The sequence below is a fragment of the Trichomycterus rosablanca genome, chromosome 27 (assembly GCF_030014385.1).
Source record: "Trichomycterus rosablanca isolate fTriRos1 chromosome 27, fTriRos1.hap1, whole genome shotgun sequence".
Classification (NCBI taxonomy): domain Eukaryota; kingdom Metazoa; phylum Chordata; class Actinopteri; order Siluriformes; family Trichomycteridae; genus Trichomycterus; species Trichomycterus rosablanca.
Window position 1 is genome coordinate 5637785 of NC_086014.1, and position 17813 is coordinate 5655597.

The 17813-nt window shown below is 43.7% G+C and overlaps 1 protein-coding gene across 1 annotated transcript in view; it reads left to right on the forward strand.

Moving 5' to 3' along the window:
- The window catches only part of cep89 (centrosomal protein 89), a 42110-nt gene that overhangs the window by 9850 nt on the left and 14447 nt on the right, over window positions 1–17813 (forward strand). The window contains exons 9-18 of the mRNA XM_062989402.1: window positions 1264–1449; window positions 2730–2872; window positions 5386–5436; window positions 5952–6035; window positions 6297–6400; window positions 6875–6990; window positions 7685–7865; window positions 8752–8919; window positions 9789–9930; window positions 12703–12792. Coding sequence (XP_062845472.1) covers window positions 1264–1449; window positions 2730–2872; window positions 5386–5436; window positions 5952–6035; window positions 6297–6400; window positions 6875–6990; window positions 7685–7865; window positions 8752–8919; window positions 9789–9930; window positions 12703–12792 — 1265 coding nt within the window. The remainder of the gene's footprint in view (window positions 1–1263; window positions 1450–2729; window positions 2873–5385; window positions 5437–5951; window positions 6036–6296; window positions 6401–6874; window positions 6991–7684; window positions 7866–8751; window positions 8920–9788; window positions 9931–12702; window positions 12793–17813) is intronic.

Genomic DNA, 17813 nt, shown 5'->3' on the forward strand with positions numbered 1-17813 from the left:
GTGTGTGTGTGTGTGTGTGTGTGTGTGTGTGTGTGTGTGTGTGTGTGTGTGTGTGTGAAAGAGACCAAAGGGCTTGGCAATAGTCTCGCGCTTTTGGCAAGCTAATATCACACTGACTGTGAACTTTATAGCCAACCCTGACCTTAAAGTGTGACTACTTGTCCTCCTATGACATGTGGCCACAGCAAAACAAGCTGTTGTAGCTTTACATAATAGTGTCGTTTGGTGATATACACACATACACTGATCAGCCATAACATTAAAACCACCTCATTGTTTCTACACTCACTGTCCATTTTATCAGCTCCACTTACCATATAGAAGCACTTTGTAGTTCTACAATTACTGACTGTAGTCCATCTGTTTCTCTGCATGCTTTGTTACCCCCTTTCATGCTGTTCTTCAATGGTCAGGACCCCCACAGGACCACTAGAGAGTAGGTATTATTTGGATCAGACACAGCAGCGCTGCTGGAGCTTTTAAACACCTTACTGTCACTGCTGGACTGAGAATAGTCCACCAACCAAAAATACATCCAGCCAACAGCGCCCCGTGGGCAGCGTCCTGTGACCACTGATGAAGGTCTAGAAGACGACCGACTCAAACAGCAGCAATAGATGAGCGATCGTCTCTGATTTTATATCTACAAGGTGGACCAACTAGGTAGGAGTGTCTAATAGAGTGGACAGTGAGTGGACACGGTGTTTAAAAACTCCAGCAGCGCTGCTGTGTCTGATCCACTCATACCAGCACAACACACACTAACACACCACCACCATGTCAGTGTCAGTGCAGTGCTGAGAATGATCCAAAACCTAAATAATACCTGCTCTGTGGTGGTCCTGACCGTTGAAGAACAGGGTGAAAGCAGGCTAAAACAGTATGTAGAGAAACAGATGGACTACAGTCAGTAATTGTAGAACTACAGTGTAAAGTGTAGAAACAAGGAGGTGGTTTTAATGTTATGGCTGATCAGGGTACGTCTAGGTGAATTGAAATGCCATATTAATGCCCATTGTTTTAAAATGAGGCATCCGACAAGCTCATGGTCAGGATTTCACATACTTTAGACTGTGTATTTTATTTCATCTTTTACACTATGTGGCTGTTATATGTGTATAATGTGTTTTTTGTTATGTTATGTTTTGTTTTATTATTTGTTGTCTGTTCTTCTGTGACGTGTTGCTCTGTGTCTCTGTATTATCCGTTGCTGTGTCCCGCTGTGTGACGTTGTGCCGTGCCGTGTTGCTTGGTGTTGTGCAGGGGAAAGCGAGGCTTCTAGCTGTGCTGTGGAGCTTCACCAGGGACTGATTAAGGAACTGAGGGAGTTAAAGGAACAGAATTCTACTCTCTGTGCAGAGAAGGAGGCGATGGAGAGGAGATGCTCAGAGCAGAGCCGGCAGATTCAGCACCTTCAACAACAGCTGACACACTCACAGCAACACAAAAGTCCGAACACACTTTTCAAACATACATATTTGTAACACGGCGGCCATGCATTGCCTCACCATGAAGGTGTCAGGTGATGCCCCGCATCTGAAAGATTTTAAAGATGCTTTACCAAGGTAGAACACTACTGTGGCTGAAGAGCCACAACAAAAAGAGAAATTACAAAAGCAAAGGGTGGCCAAAATAACGGAAACTAATAAAAGTAGCAAAAGAAATGCACATAGCCGCTCAGGTGGCGCAGCGGTAAAAAGACACGCTGCAACCAGAGCTGGATTCTGAGTACCTGGTATCGAATCCAGCTCTGCTTCACCGGTTCGAGGCCGAGTGGCTGTATGGGCAACGATTGGCCGGTTGCTCAGTTGGGGGGTGGGACAAAAAACTGGACGTGGGTCTCTCTCTGTCAGAATGAGATTACGACCTCTGCCGGCTGATTAGAGGCGCCTGCACAAGAGATGAGGAAGACTGCCCTTAGGGTGTGTCTCTCCGCATGCGACGCTAGGTGGCGCCAAACTCATCAACGTGCGGGTGGATCCGGCTGCTGCCCATGTTTCGGAGGGGATGTGGGTTAGCTTCGATCTCCTCGGTCAGGGCGGGGTTCGGCATAGACAGAGAGGAAAAGCACGATGCAAATTGAACAATTGGATGAGCTAAAGGGGGAGAAAAAGGGAAAAAAAAAATGCACATAAACGGTGCCCAGTTGGCGATGTGGGATATTCCGCTAGCACACCAGTGCTGAGATTCTGAACTCCTCGGTTCGAAACTCACCATTGCCATCGGTCCGCTGGGTGCCATCTAGCGGGCATAATCGGCAGTGCCTGCAGCAGACACATTTCTGCTAGGGCAGGATGACCGGACTATGTGGGTGGGGTCTTTAAATGCTGTGCAAGGATCCAGGATAGCAGACCGAGAGGCGCCTGTGCAGAGTGCATGGGTGAAAAAGGGTTCTGCTAAGGGCTGCGGCAAAAAACCCTCCTCGAATGCAATCAGGGACCCCCAGCAGGAGAAGACGAATTGGCTACGCTAAATTGGGAGAAAAAGGGGGAGAAAGTGCATAAATACCTACAGCCTGTAGCAGAGAGAGCGGACTAAAAAGGCCCTGCGATGGATTGGCATCCTGTCGGGGGTATGTTACTGCACTGCGCCCAGTAATTCCAGAGAAACCGGCTCACTTCACCCTGACTTCCATTAAATAAAATGAGCTGTAATGTGGGACAAAATCAAATCTGTTTACTTAAGCATAACTAATAAGCACTGTGCTCTTTGTGCATGTGTCTGTGTAGATCAGAACTCGGAACTGTTAAGTCTGAGACAGCAGGCGCAGGAACTAGTGGACCAGAACGATGGATTGAAGATGACGGTGCATCGCCTAAACGTAGAGCTGAGCAGATATCAGGCCACGTTCAGACCACTCACCAGAGACGAGGTAGAACAATGTCAGGGCTGAATGTTACACATGTTGATATACAGTATCTGCTTATGATTTAGTATTGACAGCATTAACTGATAACAGGGAATACATCAGAAGACATGAGGACTCCTGTTAGGGGTCGCCACAGCAAATCATTTGTGTGCATATTTGATTTGGCGGGTGCCCGTCCTGATGGAACCTTCCTTTTTATCCCCCTAACCCCACAAACGACTAGGTTCAACATGCGCCTACAGTATGTGTGAGCCCAGGTCATGATTCGAACCCCTGGAACTGTTGTGTATACGTACACCGATCAGCCATAACATTAAAACCACCTCCTTGTTTCTACTCACTGTCCATTTTATCAGCTCCACTTACCATATAGAAGCACTTTGTAGTTCTACAATTACTGACTGTAGTCCGTCTGTTTCCCTGCATGCTTTGTTAGCCCCCTTTCATGCTGTTCTTCAATGGTCAGGACCCCTACAGGACCACTACAGAGCAGGTATTATTTAGTTGGTGGATCATTCTCAGCACTGCAGTGGATTAAACACTGTGTCCACTCACTGTCCACTCTATTAGACGCTCCTACCTAGTTGGTCCACCTTGTAGATGTAAAGTCAGAGACGATCGCTCATCTATTGCTGCTGTTTGAGTCGGTCATCTTCTAGACCTTCATCAGTGGTCACAGGACGCTGCCCACGGGGCGCTGTTGGCTGGATGTTTTTGGTTGGTGGACTATTCTCAGTCCAGCAGTGACAGTGAGGTGTTTAAAAACTCCAGCAGCGCTGCTGTGTTTTATCCACTCATACCAGCACAACACACACTAACACACCACCACCATGTCAGTGTCACAGTGTCTAAATAATACCTGCTCTGTAGTGGTCCTGGGAGAGTCCTGACCATTGAAGAACAGTATGAAAGGGGGCTAACAAAGCATGCAGAGAAACAGATGGACTACAATCAGTAATTGTAGAACTAGAAAGTGCTTCTTTGTGGTAAGTGGAGCTGATCGACAAAGATCTCAATGGCCTCCTGAAAGCCATTTCATTTTAAATGTTCCAACGTTTCCAGTAAATGGGGTTTGTATGTAAGCCTGCTGTTTGACCTGGGCATACAGCAGATATGCTTTTCATAATCAGCCTTATTAAGCACATAGGAATGATGCATCAATGTGAGGAAAACTGCTAGACAAACTGCCAAGGTACTTACAGCACCTAGCACACACGTGATCAAATGAATCAATACGAGATCATTTTTAAGGTGTATGCCAGCAGGTATTTCATTTAAACTCATTCTTAACGCCGGTTAAACAGTCCCAGAAAAGGCTCTCAAGAAGCAAATCCCTTTTTTTAAGCTTGTGATTTAGACAAAGGCTATATCTAATCTGTGTGAAAAAGTGCTCCATAGTGTCAGGGATCCTGGCTGCATGCATTTGACCTCCGCGGTGGATTGGCTGCTCTGTCACACAGAAAATGTGCTTCTATTCTTACTGTAATAGGAACTGACACTTCAGATCTGTATTTTTTATTCTCTTTTACTAGTGGTTCTGTCTTCTTCTTTCTTTAATTTTTACTCAAGACTAGATTTAAAAAGAATGGAAATTGTATAATTTTCACATGCAGTGAGTCATGGATTTTTTTTTAGCTTTCTCTCAGTTCCTCTTTTTATTATCTATCTTTCTTTTTTGAGTAATCCTTTGTTTTTTCCCCTTTTTACTCGGTCACAATGATTTGCATGCAGGTTATGCTACCAAGCCCTAAGTCCATATGGAGCATTGGCCATGTTGAACACTGTTGAATAGTATATTACAGGAATCAATTCACTGTAAAAGCAAGGAGCTGATGAACAAAGCAATGAATGCGGTATGAACCTTGTAACTCCAAGGACGTTTTTGCTTTATGTTGAGTGCAAACGAGAATGGACTGGAAGCTGGAGCCGAATGCTGAACAACCCAATGAGCAGCTCTGCTTCCTTCTAATGCCATTTAAATGGTCCTATTGCCTCAAGCAGATTACATTAACCAAGTGCAGAGATAGTTCCCTTGGAGCCATTTGGAATTTGCCCAAAAGCGAAATTACTGCACGAAGACATCAGCAAGTCCCGACTTTATACGTTCTTACTTAAAAGCTTATTTAGAAATGAAATAGTTCAAAAGCAAAGAAGGGGCAGTGGGTGGTATTCATCTGTACAGACAGATACAGAATGTGCTAAATATAGAGCGATCAGCAACTCCAATCAGCAAAATGGTTTAAAAGTTCAAGCTTTGAATTTTGGTTGAAGTAAATGGTACTGGTTTTCAGGTTTGGACTCCCCATAGTTTCAGTGAAGGAAAATCTTCATACAGCATTCAACAATATTGCAAAGACTTGTATGCTTCTTACAACTCTCTAGGTGCTAGCCTTTTTTCTTTAGTTTCAGCATGACAATACCCGTGCCCTAATTCTGGTGTGGATTCCTAAACTGGTCTTACCCTTAATAATAAAACTTAAAAACATAATCAAACACTGTTTTTGTCTGATTTGCAGCATTGTCGGAGCATTGGCCTATCAAGAAAAGGACCGGCTCCTGCTTGGCTAGTAAGTGAGAATCACACGTGATATATCATGATATAACTAAAATCATCTAACTTTAGCTTTGGTCTAGACACAGCACAAGCCATTCTTCAGTGTCTTAGTGCAGTTTGTTTAGTTTCAACTAAATTGGGATTATATAGGTTTAACACCTCAATATTTTACTAATGTGTATATTTGTGTGTACTTGTTACATACATACATATGTTACAAAATCTTTTTTACTATAATGAAAACAATTCTAACTCTTTAAGCACTTGCATTAAATGTCTGGCTGTGTTTGCCATTAAGGCCTCACACATAATGATGTCTAAACAGCCTATTCTATCTTTTGTGTAAGTTAATATTAGACCTCTGAAGTGATTTTTCATTTGGCCATTTGTAGGAACATAAAAAACTGACACAAAAGGAGGTTTTAAGGCTTACTTTCTTCAGCCCTTGTGAAGAACCTGCTTATGGATTTTGTTTTCTGTTCTGCTTAGTAACGAGGCTTTTTTGTTGTGTTTTTCTTTCCTCTGCAGTTGGATATGAAATATTTATCTCCGCTCCTGTTGGCGTATGAAGACCAGCTAGCAGAGAGCAACCAGCTCCTTAAGTCCTGTGAGGTAAATTAGTACATGTTTGTTGCTGTATAGAGTGGTCTGTATATACAGTATCTTGTTCTTATTTTTGGCGCTCTGGTGGCCCAGTGGTCTATTACTCTAGCCCACCACCTCTGAGATCTTATTGGTTGTGTCTGAACATGTCTAGACGTGATCTAACTGTATGCTGATGTTCAGAAATTTTACCTGACATTTTCCCTAACCACTAAATAAGACATCTAACCTCCTATATTTAAACCACCCTATACATTTTGTTTTCTATAGGAAGAAGTAAGGATACTGAGAGCCCGTGTCGAGGAAGTGATTCAGGAAAATGACAAGCTTCATTCAGAACTCAGCAAGAGGAGCAGCGTCAGTAATAAAGAGTGGTAAATTAATGACACAAATGCACTAGAATGAAAGCACATTATCAGTATGATTCAGATCTGGACTGCAGACAGGCCAGTCAGGCATGTGTACTCTGTGACTACTATATATATATATACATATATATATATATATATATATATATATATATATATATATATATATATATGTTTCTGGTTGGATGTCTATTATCGTCCCTGCATGGATGAGCTGTTTAAAAGTCCCAGCATGACACATGATCACAGCATGCCCATGATAATGTTTGGAAAGTGTGGAAGGGGGTGGCAGATTTTACAGAGCAACACTTGGGCTACAGACATTAATTGAATGTAGGTATACCTGTAGGTATAAAATGCTCAGCGAGTGTCTGTAAAATGTGCTTATCCAGTGTTATTTGCATATGTTATCTCTCAATGTCACTATAAAAGTCGCTCCTAATTACTGTGTGTGTGTGTTTGTGTGTTTCTGCATTTTAGGAGGCAGTTGCAGGATCAAGCACGGCTGGTGTTGGAGGAGAATCAGGTGTTAATAGAACAGCTGGAGCTGCAGCATACTAAAACCAAGGAGACACACACCAAACACACCCAGGAAGGTAAAATACACACTTACTTAGACAGACGAGACACACACCTAGGGGTGCCTCGGGGGCTAACAGACTGTGTTTGTGGTTTGATGACCAAAAATCCAATGTGACATTACAGATTGTGCTTCCCATTAAATCCAGGACACCAGTACATTGCAGGGCCTCGGGCACCCCCAAACTAGCCAATACAAAATATGTAGACACCCGACCGGTCAATAGCACTGCTGGACGTTTAAACTCTGGACCCCAGTAAATTACCATGTAGGTCAAGGCTGGACATCACTGTTTAATGTGTGTGGCACTTGAGCCCACAGGTGGCACTACATTAGAAACCGTCATGTTACTGTGATACGTGTAGCTACATGGGCTGAGGAGTACTTCAAAAAAACATTGTGACTTAAACACACTCTGTCACTAAATCAAAAAATGCAAACTCATTCTGAAACTGAAATTATGAGACTGAAAGAGTGTGTGCGCTTGACTAGAATGCCTGCAGTCCATCTCTGTCTTTTATCAAGTCCTGTATCATGCAACATTAGCTAAACAAACACAATTAGTGTTTTCAGAATCATTTCCAAATCATTAAAAAGTGTCATTAATGGTACATGTGATTTTCCAGTGTAACACACTAACTTATTATCGCCATCATGTGCACTAACTTGTGATCCCAATACATTTTCAACAACTGATTCTCTCTTTACAGTGTGCAAGGTGTCAAAACAGGTCATATTGTTGGAGGCTGAGAAACAGAGCCTGGAGACGGAGTTAGAGTCGGCGCGTAAAGAACTCCATGTCCTGAAGATTGAGATTCAAAAAGCTCACTCAGCTTTGGAGAGCTCAGTCAGCTGTGTCGAACACAGCTCAGCAACAGACAATCTCAAAAGGTACGCCCACGTACCCCACAGAATAACAGAGCTACAAGTAGGTGAAAACTGTACAGAGAGAACAGAAAAGAATAAGTATATACCATGGACATGGTGCTGTCCATTTTATCAGCTCCACTTATAATATAGAAGCACTTTGTAGTTCTACAATTACTGACTGTAGTCCATCAGTTTCTCTGCATGCTTTGTTAGCCCCCTTTTATGCTGTTCTTTAATGGTCAGGACCCCCACAGGACCACTGCAGAGCAGGTATTATTTAGGTGGTGGATCATTCTCAACACTGCAGTGACACTGACATGGTGGTGGTGTGTTAGTGTGTGTTGTGCTGGTATGCTGATGGGGTTTTTAAACACCTCACTGTCATTGCTGGACTGAGAATAGTCCACCAACCAAAAATATTCAGCCAACAGCGCCCCGTGGGCGGCGTCCTGTGACCACTGGATAGATGAGCGATCGTCTCTGACTTTACATCTACGAGGTGGACCAACTAGGTAGGAGTGTCTAATAGAGTGGACAGTGAGTGGACACGGTATTTAAAAACTCCAGCACTCATACCAGCACAACACACACTAACACACCACCACCATGTCAGTGTCACTGCAGTGCTGAGAATGATCCACCACCTAAATAATACCTGCTCTGTGGTGGTCCTGGGAGAGTCCTGACCATTGAAGAACAGCATGAAAGCAGGTTAAAAAGGTATGTAGAGAAACAGATGGACTACAGTCAGTAATTGTAGAACTACAAAGTGCTTCTAAATGGTAAGTAGAGCTGAGAAAATGGTAAAATAAAACATAATAACATCTGTGCAGCCCCTTTAATCATCTATATACTGTATGTCCTTTAGTTTATGGTGTGTATGTGTCTGTGTTTTTGCATACTGCAGACAGTTGGAAGAAAAGAAAAGGACAAAAAGCAGCGAGTTAGAAGCACTGCATGACCATGTGAGCACTCTTCAAGCTGAGAAAAAGACTCTGCTACGAGAGAAAAATGACCTCAACACTGACATCCAACACCTGGAGAATGAGCTTCAGCTGGCACGCCAAGCAAACAGGTACAAACATTTAGTCTACATGAGCCATTAGGGATGTTTACCCTCAGATCCTTCTGCAAAATGATCAGATTCTTCACGCACTGTTCAGCAATGCCTTTAATCTGGTCTTCAGTTGAACTGTTAGGTCCGATTTCTGATTACTTCCGAGTGCCTGTCGGCCCGGAGATCAGAAAGAGAGGCAACACACTATCAGCGGCAGTTCTACATTTTATTACAAGCATAAAGTGTGTATATGAAGTGAAGAGGTGGATGGGGTTACATTCTGTATCAGGTGCAGACTGATGTGATGTGCAAACTATGTACGTGTCTTTAAGCTCTTACAGATGTCTGCAGTACAGAATGCTCTAGAATGGCAAGTGTAAGAATAGACATCGATCAAGCATAACATTATGACCACCTTTCCTAATTGACTGGTCAGAACCAGCATTAACCTGTTCAGCAATTTGATGGGTCATCCCCGGACACTAGCCGTTCTTGTCCGTGCAGACGTCGGGGTGCCGATATGGCCGGGCATCCAGAACAGGTTCAGGATCCAGGTTTAGGAATGACAGAGAGCATATCATGTCTCTCTGTGTGATTTTGGTTCTGTGTGGGAACCCACCACTGATACGTGATAAGAGGCGGCCTACGACTGCACACATCAGAGGGGACAACTGTGTGGAACTCCAGTGGGGGGGATTGGAAACTCTTCAAATGACCTTCATACTTGTGGTCATATAGTTTGTCTATTCAAAACAGCTTAAAAGTTAAACCTGGTGGAGAGATCAGAAACCCCCAAATGTGCATTAACTCTGTCTCTCTTACTGGTGTCATTGTCATACTTATTAGTATTCAATGCCAGTTTCTGTTTTCCTATCTCCCCTCTGTAGAAAGGCTCAGAAACGTATCGATCGCCTGAAGCAACAGACTGAGGAATCATTACAGAAAGAGCTGCTGGCCTACCAGTACCTCGCCAGTATTGTGATGCTTGCGGAGAAAACCACGTATGAGAGGGACCAGCTCATACAGATGGTACTACACACATACACACCGGTACAACCTGTATTAAGCAAAAGATGTACTCGAGCTGTGATCGAGCTGTGATGTGATCCAATCAGGGTCACGGGGGGTGTGGGGGTTGGTTCAGGGGGGCCGGGTGCCTATCCCAGCTTTGCAATGGGCGCAAGGCACACAGCAACACCTTGGACGGGGTGCCAGTCCATCGCAGGGCACACACACAAATACACACTCATTCACCTATAGGGCAATTCAGTGTCTCCAATTAACCTGACTGCACGTTTTTGGACTGTGGGAGGAAACCGGAGCTCCCGGAGGAAACCCAAGCAGACACGGGGAGAACATGCAAAGTCCGCACAGAAAGGGGATCAAACCCAGGACTTGGCTGCTCAGGTGCGCTGTTCACCAGAGCTGAGATCTCGAATACATCGTATCGAATCTCAGCTCTACCTTGCCGGCTGAGCGGCCACATGAACAACGATCGGCCTGTTGTTCAGACAGGGGCGGGATTAAGCCGGATGAGGACTCTCTCTCAGACTGGTGCGATTACGACCTCTGCTGGCTGGTTGGTGGCGCCCGCACGGAGATGGGACAGGAGTGCGGTAGAGGGTGTGGCTCTCCGTACACAGCGCTGTACCGTACCGCACCGCACTCGTCAAGTGTAGGTGATATGATGTTCGATCGCTGTGCACGTGTCGGAGGGGGCGTGGAGCAGCCTCGTCCCCCCCCAATCAGGAGCAGGGACCGGCATTAGTGAGAGGATGATTGACGGGTAGAAATTGGATGCGCTAAAAGTGGGAGAAAAAGGGGTAAGTTGCTGTGAGGTGACAGTGCTACCCACCGAGCCACCACGCCGCCCTTGAATGTACACTATATGACCAAAAGTATGTGAACACATACTGGCCATAAGTGTTGAACATCCGATTCCAAAATCATGGTCTGTAAGTTGGTGTTGCCCCACTTTTTGGCTATTACAGCTTCCACTGTTCAGGAAGGGCTTGGAGTAAGCCTGTGAGTTAAAAGAGCATTTGTGGGGTCAGACACTAATGTTAGACTTGAAAGTTTGGCTTCCACCAAAGTTCCTTTAAACCAAACTTATGTCTTTATTGACCTCACTTTGATTGGGGCCAAAGCTCTGGCCTACCAGCAGCGATTTTCACTTTGTGGCAAAGGGGTTCTTTTCTATAAAAAATGGAAACAAGAGGATGGATTAATAATAAAAAAGAAGGAAAATCAATAAATGAGCTTGGCAGCTACTCTGTGTGAAAAGGCACAGATTACCTCTGTGTCTTTTATAGATTTACACAGCGTTCAGCCCAGCAGCAGCAGATCATTTTTTATTTCCTGGTAATGAAGTGTGATTTAGACTGAAGTAAACCCGTTCTTACATCAGCCTCTGCTGGGTTTTGTTCATCTCCCACTACTCCACTTAAATGACTGAAGCTCCTGAAGTGTAACTCATAGATCTTCTTAATAAATCAGACATCACTCAGTTCTCTGGACTGCGCCCGCTAATAGAAACAGCAATATGAGGGGGCACACACCAGCTGGCGCTTCACCAGTCATTCTCTTCCAGCCAAGTCAAATAATACCAAGGACATCATAAAACTTCTGCTGTGGGCTGAAATGAGTTCTTGCTTTATCGGATTCTGAGCTCAACTCTGTAGAGGTTTGCTCTATTTTAAAAAGATCTTCCAGACGTCTGCCATCGATTGGAAGCTGCTAGAACGTGACACTGTCCACAGTCAAGCCATCTTTATATGGGCAGCCCCTAGTATGTGGACACCTGACTCTAAATGACACGAAGATTCTGCAGCACTCAGGTGTATCAAACATACACCGATCAGCCATAACATTAAAACCACCTCCTTGTTTCTACACTCACTGTCCATTCTATCAGCTCCACTTACCATATAGGAGCACTTTGTAGTTCTACAATTACTAACTGTAGTCCATCTATTTCTCTATATACTTTTTTAGCCTGCTTTTACCCTGTTCCTCAATGGTCAGGACCTCCACAGGACCACCACAGAGCAGGTATTATTTAGGTGGTGGATCATTCTCAGCACTGCAGTGACACTGACATGGTGGTGGTGTGTTAGTGTGTTAATACTGTGTCCACTCACTGTCCACTCTGTTAGACACTCCTACCTAGTCGGTCCACCTTGTAGATGTAAAGTCAGAGACGATCGCTCATCTATCGCTGCCGTTTGAGTCGGTCATCTTGTAGACCTTCATCAGTGGTCACAGGATGCTGCCCGGGGGCGCTGTTGGCCGGATATTTTTGGTTGGTGGACTATTCTCAGTCCAGCAGTGACAGTGAGGTGTTTAAAAACTCCAGCAGCGCTGCTGTGTCTTATCCACTCATACCAGCACAACACACACTAACACACTAACACACCACCACCATGTCAGTGTCACTGCAGTACTCTGTAGTGGTCCTGGGGGAGTCCTGACCATTAAGGAACAGCATGAAGGGCGGGTAACAAAGCATGCAGAGAAACAGATGGACTACAGTCAGTAATTGTAGAACTACAAAGTGCTTCTATATGGTCAGTGGAGCTGATAAAATGGACAGTGAGTGATATGGGACAAACGCTGTAGTAACCGAACAATATGTGCCCAGTCTCAGGGTAAACGAAGCGCTAAACACTCGTCCCCTCTGTTTTTCTCACTACCACAATTTCTATCCTTGTTTCTATTTCTTACCTTTTCTGTCTCGTACCCATTTTTTCTGGTCCAATTTCTCGATTTAGTGTAATCAATTTTATTCCATCTGCTTCTTAGGCCTCGTGTCTGGAGAAAGACAAGCAGGGCGTCCTGTCCCGGATCCTAGACGGCACTGTCCGGCTCGGTAAACTGCAGGAAAAAGTCAAGGTAAGGGCAAGACCTCAGATATACTGTATGTGGACGTCCCCTCTAATCATTGATTCTATCTACCTTATCAAACCCGTCCTTTACCTTGTAATGGGAAACAAGCATCAAGGCTCGTCTTTGTATTGCACCCTGCCGGTGGAATCAACTTCCCTTGACTGCAATTACGAATGCTTTGGTATTCATTAGAATTATATCAGATTTGTTGCTTTGTGTTGTTCCAATGCAAACTAAACGTGTTAAACCAAAGCATTTGTAATTGCACCAATTTCCTGTGAGAAGTGGTGTATTTCCTGAAACAAGTGCAGGGCTACAACTGTTTTCGTCCTTAGAGTAAAAAACGAAGGGCACTTCGTCGCTCCGGATAAAAGCTAGTGCTAAATTCTGCACATGTGAACACCTGACCAAGAGCTTGTTTCACCTCTACTTCCGAAACCATGGGCATTAATCTCATCTGGACACAAGTTTGTTGTAGAGATACGTTTCGTCACTCATCCAGGTGACTTCTTCAGTCTGAGCTGGTGTCGAATAACCCAACCTTATATGCACCCGATTTGCATTACGACCGATCACCGCCCGTTGTATCTAAAGATGACGATGTGCAGATCCTTGACGAGGAGGAACGCTGGTTTGAACGGGGAGTCAAAGAGGTCATCTATGTGAGGAGGGGGCCTGAGAGGACATCTCTTACCATCTTACAACGCCGTGATAGGAGCTATACCCCAATCATATGTGAAAGGCACACATGGCCATTGTAATTAATGGTCATTGTGATTTGCATTTGGACCTGATCACCGGTTTCATTGTTATGCAATGGGCGGTGATCGGTCATTATGCAAATCGTCTGCATATAAGTCACTTGGATGAGTGATGAAACGATGAAACTACAACAAACTTGTGTCCAGATGAACTGATTCAACTTTGTGGACATGGGCATTAATATGCAGTCTCTTTAATAAAAGGAAATTACTATTCTGTTTCTCCATTCCTTTCATTCATGCGACACACACCATGCGAGGTGTCACTATAGCAACAGCAGGAAAAGAGGGAATTTACTTTGGCTGGCTTCTGTGACTCCTGAGACTTCTGTCAAGATGTAGACAAACAGGCAAGGCTGTGTGGGTCCCCTGCAGAGGTGGGGGGGGGGTTAGGCTGGTTCAGTTTAAATCTGGAATGAATTTAGGTCAAAAGAAATTTAACTTAAAGTCCAATTTCACGACGCTTCCATTAGTTAGTGAGTATTCGACAAAGGCCTTTAACTGAATATACACTTAAAGCAAATATTGCTTATTATAATTACCTTTGCAGCATCTAGGTGCAGCGGTCTGTATGCTAGTCCACCACTAAGAGGCAGTTTGCTTACACAGACATGATTGGCTAGGTCTAGAGGGGGAGCTGGCCAGATCCCTGTGATTGATTAGCACCCCGTCCAGGGTATTCCTGCCTTCCACCCAGTGACAGGTGAAGTGAATAACACCGATTATCTCTTCATCACGGCATCTGTTAGTGGGTGGGATAGGGCCATATTGTGATGGCTAGACGACTGGGTCAGATCAGAGCATCTCCAATGCTGCAGCTCTTGTGGGGTGTTCCCGGTCTGCAGTGGTCAGTATCTATCAAAAGTGGTCCAAGGAAGGAACAGTGTTAAACCGGCGACAGGGTCACGGGCGGCCAAGGCTCGTTGATGCACGTGGGGAGCGAAGGCTGCTCCTGTAGCTCAAACTGCTGAAGAAGTTAATGCTGGTTCTGATAGAAAGGTGTCACAGTGCACAGTGCATCACAGTTGCAGGGCTGTTTTGGCAGCAATAGGGGAACCAACACAATATTAGAAAGGTGGTCATAATGATATGCCTAGTCGGTATATTAGGATCAGCTGAGTGGCGTCCACATTGCATTTGAGAGTTTGATTGTTCTTGAACCCTTCTGAATGAAATCATGGTGTGATATAAGAGGCTCTTCAGAACAATAGAGGAGATGCAGAGTGTGCTTTATGGCTGCTTCTCACACTGTGTAATTACACACTGTGTTTGACATTGCGTTGGTCTGTCAAGTTATTTTCGAGCCTCGCTGCTTCTGTTTCTGTTTCTTTTTTCCATATTCTTTCTCTGGTGCTTTCAAAGCCAAGAGATGTGACCGATTATATGGGATGGATTGCTTGACCTTTTAAGAAAATAAATGCTTTATGGAGTACATGGAAAAAAAAACATGTCTGTTTGTATGTATGTGTGTGTGTGTGTGTGTGTGTGTGTGTTATTTGCTGGTTCTTTTATCTGAGAACTAAGTTGTCGCAGACGATCGAGCATTAACTGTTCCCTGTTCTATCCACTTTCTCTGTTGTGGGCTGCGAGTCTTTTTTTGTGCCTTTTATTTATTACTTTGTTTCTGTTATTTTGGCCACCTAATTTTAGCTTGTGTTGGCTGTAGTCAACAGCTCCGCTTTTCATATAGAAGCTCTTTGTAGTTCTACAATTACTGACTGTAGTCCATCTGTTTCTCTGCATGCTTCGTTAGCCCCCTTTCACCCTGTTCGTCAAAGGTCAGGACCCCCACAGGACCACCACAGAGCAGGTATTATTTAGGTGGTGGATCATTCTCAGCACTGCAGTGACACACATGGTGGTGGTGTGTCAGTGTGTGTTGTGCTGGAATGCTGATGAAGTTTTTAAACACCTCACTGTCACTGTCACTGCTGGATTGAGAACAGTCCACCAACCAAAAATATCCAGCCAACAGCGCCCCCTGGGCAGCGTCCTGTGACCACTGATGAAGGTCTAGAAGATGACCGACTCAAACAGCAGCAATAGATGAGCGATCGTCTCTGACTTTACATCTACAAGGTGGACCAACCAGGTAGGAGTGTCTAACAGAGTGGACAGTGAGTGGACACACACTTACACACCACCATGTCAGTGTCACTGCAGTTCTGAGAATGATCCACCACCTAAATAATACCTGCTCTGTGGTGGTCCTGTGGGGGTGCTGACCATTGAAGAACAGGGTGAAAGCAGTCTAAAAAAGTATGTAGAGAAACAGATGGACTACAGTCAGTAATTGTAGAACTACAAAGTTGACAGTGAGTGTAGAAACAAGGAGGTGGTTTTAATGTTATGGCTGATCAGTGTAATTGTACACCTTAATGATGTTAATAGTTGACCTTAAAAGTTACTTTTTTTGCTACCTCATTAACTTTGTACCCAAGTATAACGTCTTAATACACACAAAGCAAAACATTAATCTCTGTTTGTACAGAAGGTAAATGTACTTACCAAATAATTGACTGGCAGTAGCAGTGAGACTGTGGCAGGTCACCTGAGACTGGGTGCACATGGGTGGGGCTAACTAATTGGTGTTAATGACAAGGAAGTAACAAATTGCTGGATTGGTTAAGGGGACATGGGCTTAATGGGTACAGTTACCCTGCACTGGTGCATTTCCAACACATGAGAACCTAGTGTATACACTATACTGTAACATAGATGAAGACTGTTGGAATTAAAACATAAACATGCTTAAATAAATCTCTGTCTGATCACGTGAGTGGGCATTTCACTGAGCCGTGCGAACAGTCTTTAATTAAAGTAGCTCCAGATACCATTCAGGCATGGCGTAGAGCTCCGGAAAGCACTAGGGGTGAAATTGCAGCATGGCAGAGATGTGATAAAGGATAACCAAGCTCAGCTTGGAAAAGAAAGTGGCGTTTAAATTATTTAGGATTTATTCAAATGTATGCAGGGCCTTTGCTTTAAACAACAGACAGGGGTGCTTAAATATTTAATTCTGGGTTTCAATAGAGCCTTAAAATAAACTGTGTAGGAAAAAAGCACCTTTAGATTAAGCTAAGTGCTGGCACTAATTTAAAGTTCACATGTTATAGCATGACTTGCACTGGAAGAGCTGGTCTGTTTTGTGCTGCACTGCTGCAGAGTTGGAGTTTGGTTACTGGGGACATTCTTAAGCCTTCCAGTATTGTGCTCATGTAGTGAATAGGTGCACCTAGTTGCCAGAATTCTGCCCAAAGGCTCCTGGAAACAGTTGCTATTGCTATCGAATTAAATAATTGAATAAATAAAATTCATGTTTGGTTGCTGTTTGTCATTAATATATTGCAATTGTAGCAAACATACTGTACATGGATTGTTATATGTAGCTAACAATGCAGGATTTTCAAACATCATATTGAGAACCTATGTAATGTTTTCTTGTGCTATATCCATAAGCCACATCTCATAGGATGCAACAACTATTAAGGTTGACTTAATTAAGCTAAGTTGGCAATATCTCCAGACATTGTTGACATATGGGTTGATTCATATGGTGGTACCAGTGTTTATTTGGTATTGCCCTTACAGACACATAGAATCATAGAATTATAGTTCTTCTTTCTCATCCTAATTCTATTATTCAGTCTGTGTTTTGGGTTCTTGATTCATGCCCCATTGTCTGTTTTTTTTTTGTATTGATCTCCTGGTCTCGACCCTTGCCTGATTACGGATCATGTTGATATTGTGTCCTGCCTCCTTTGTCTGCCCAGAATGACAATTTTATTTTGCTGTCAGCAAGAAAGAAAGCACAAGAGAGTGAGGAAGGAAATATTTTAGAGGAAAAATGATTACGTCAGAGAACGTTAGCACTAATAATGTCAGGACATCTTTCTTCTCTCAGGGTTCTGGTTGAGTTGACTTTGATAAAGCTGTGGCCCCATTTACAAATATTTATGTAAAAAAAAAAAACTTCATTCAGGATGTGCTTTTTTTCTTACTGTCTATCTGTAATCACACCAATTTTTAAATCGTAGTTTTAAAACTTTTTTCAACAACCCACATCTGCTCTGCTCTGTACAATCTGTTCCTACAGTGGTTTACAAGATGTAACATAAAGCCTCCACAAGGGAGCGTTCACGTACAAGTTTATTGAATTTTTTTATTCTTAATGACCCATTTTTCGGCTCACGATGTACCTAATGCCAAGTTCACACTACACGACTTTCTGATTTGTCGGGTCGCTGTACAGTTCACACTACACGA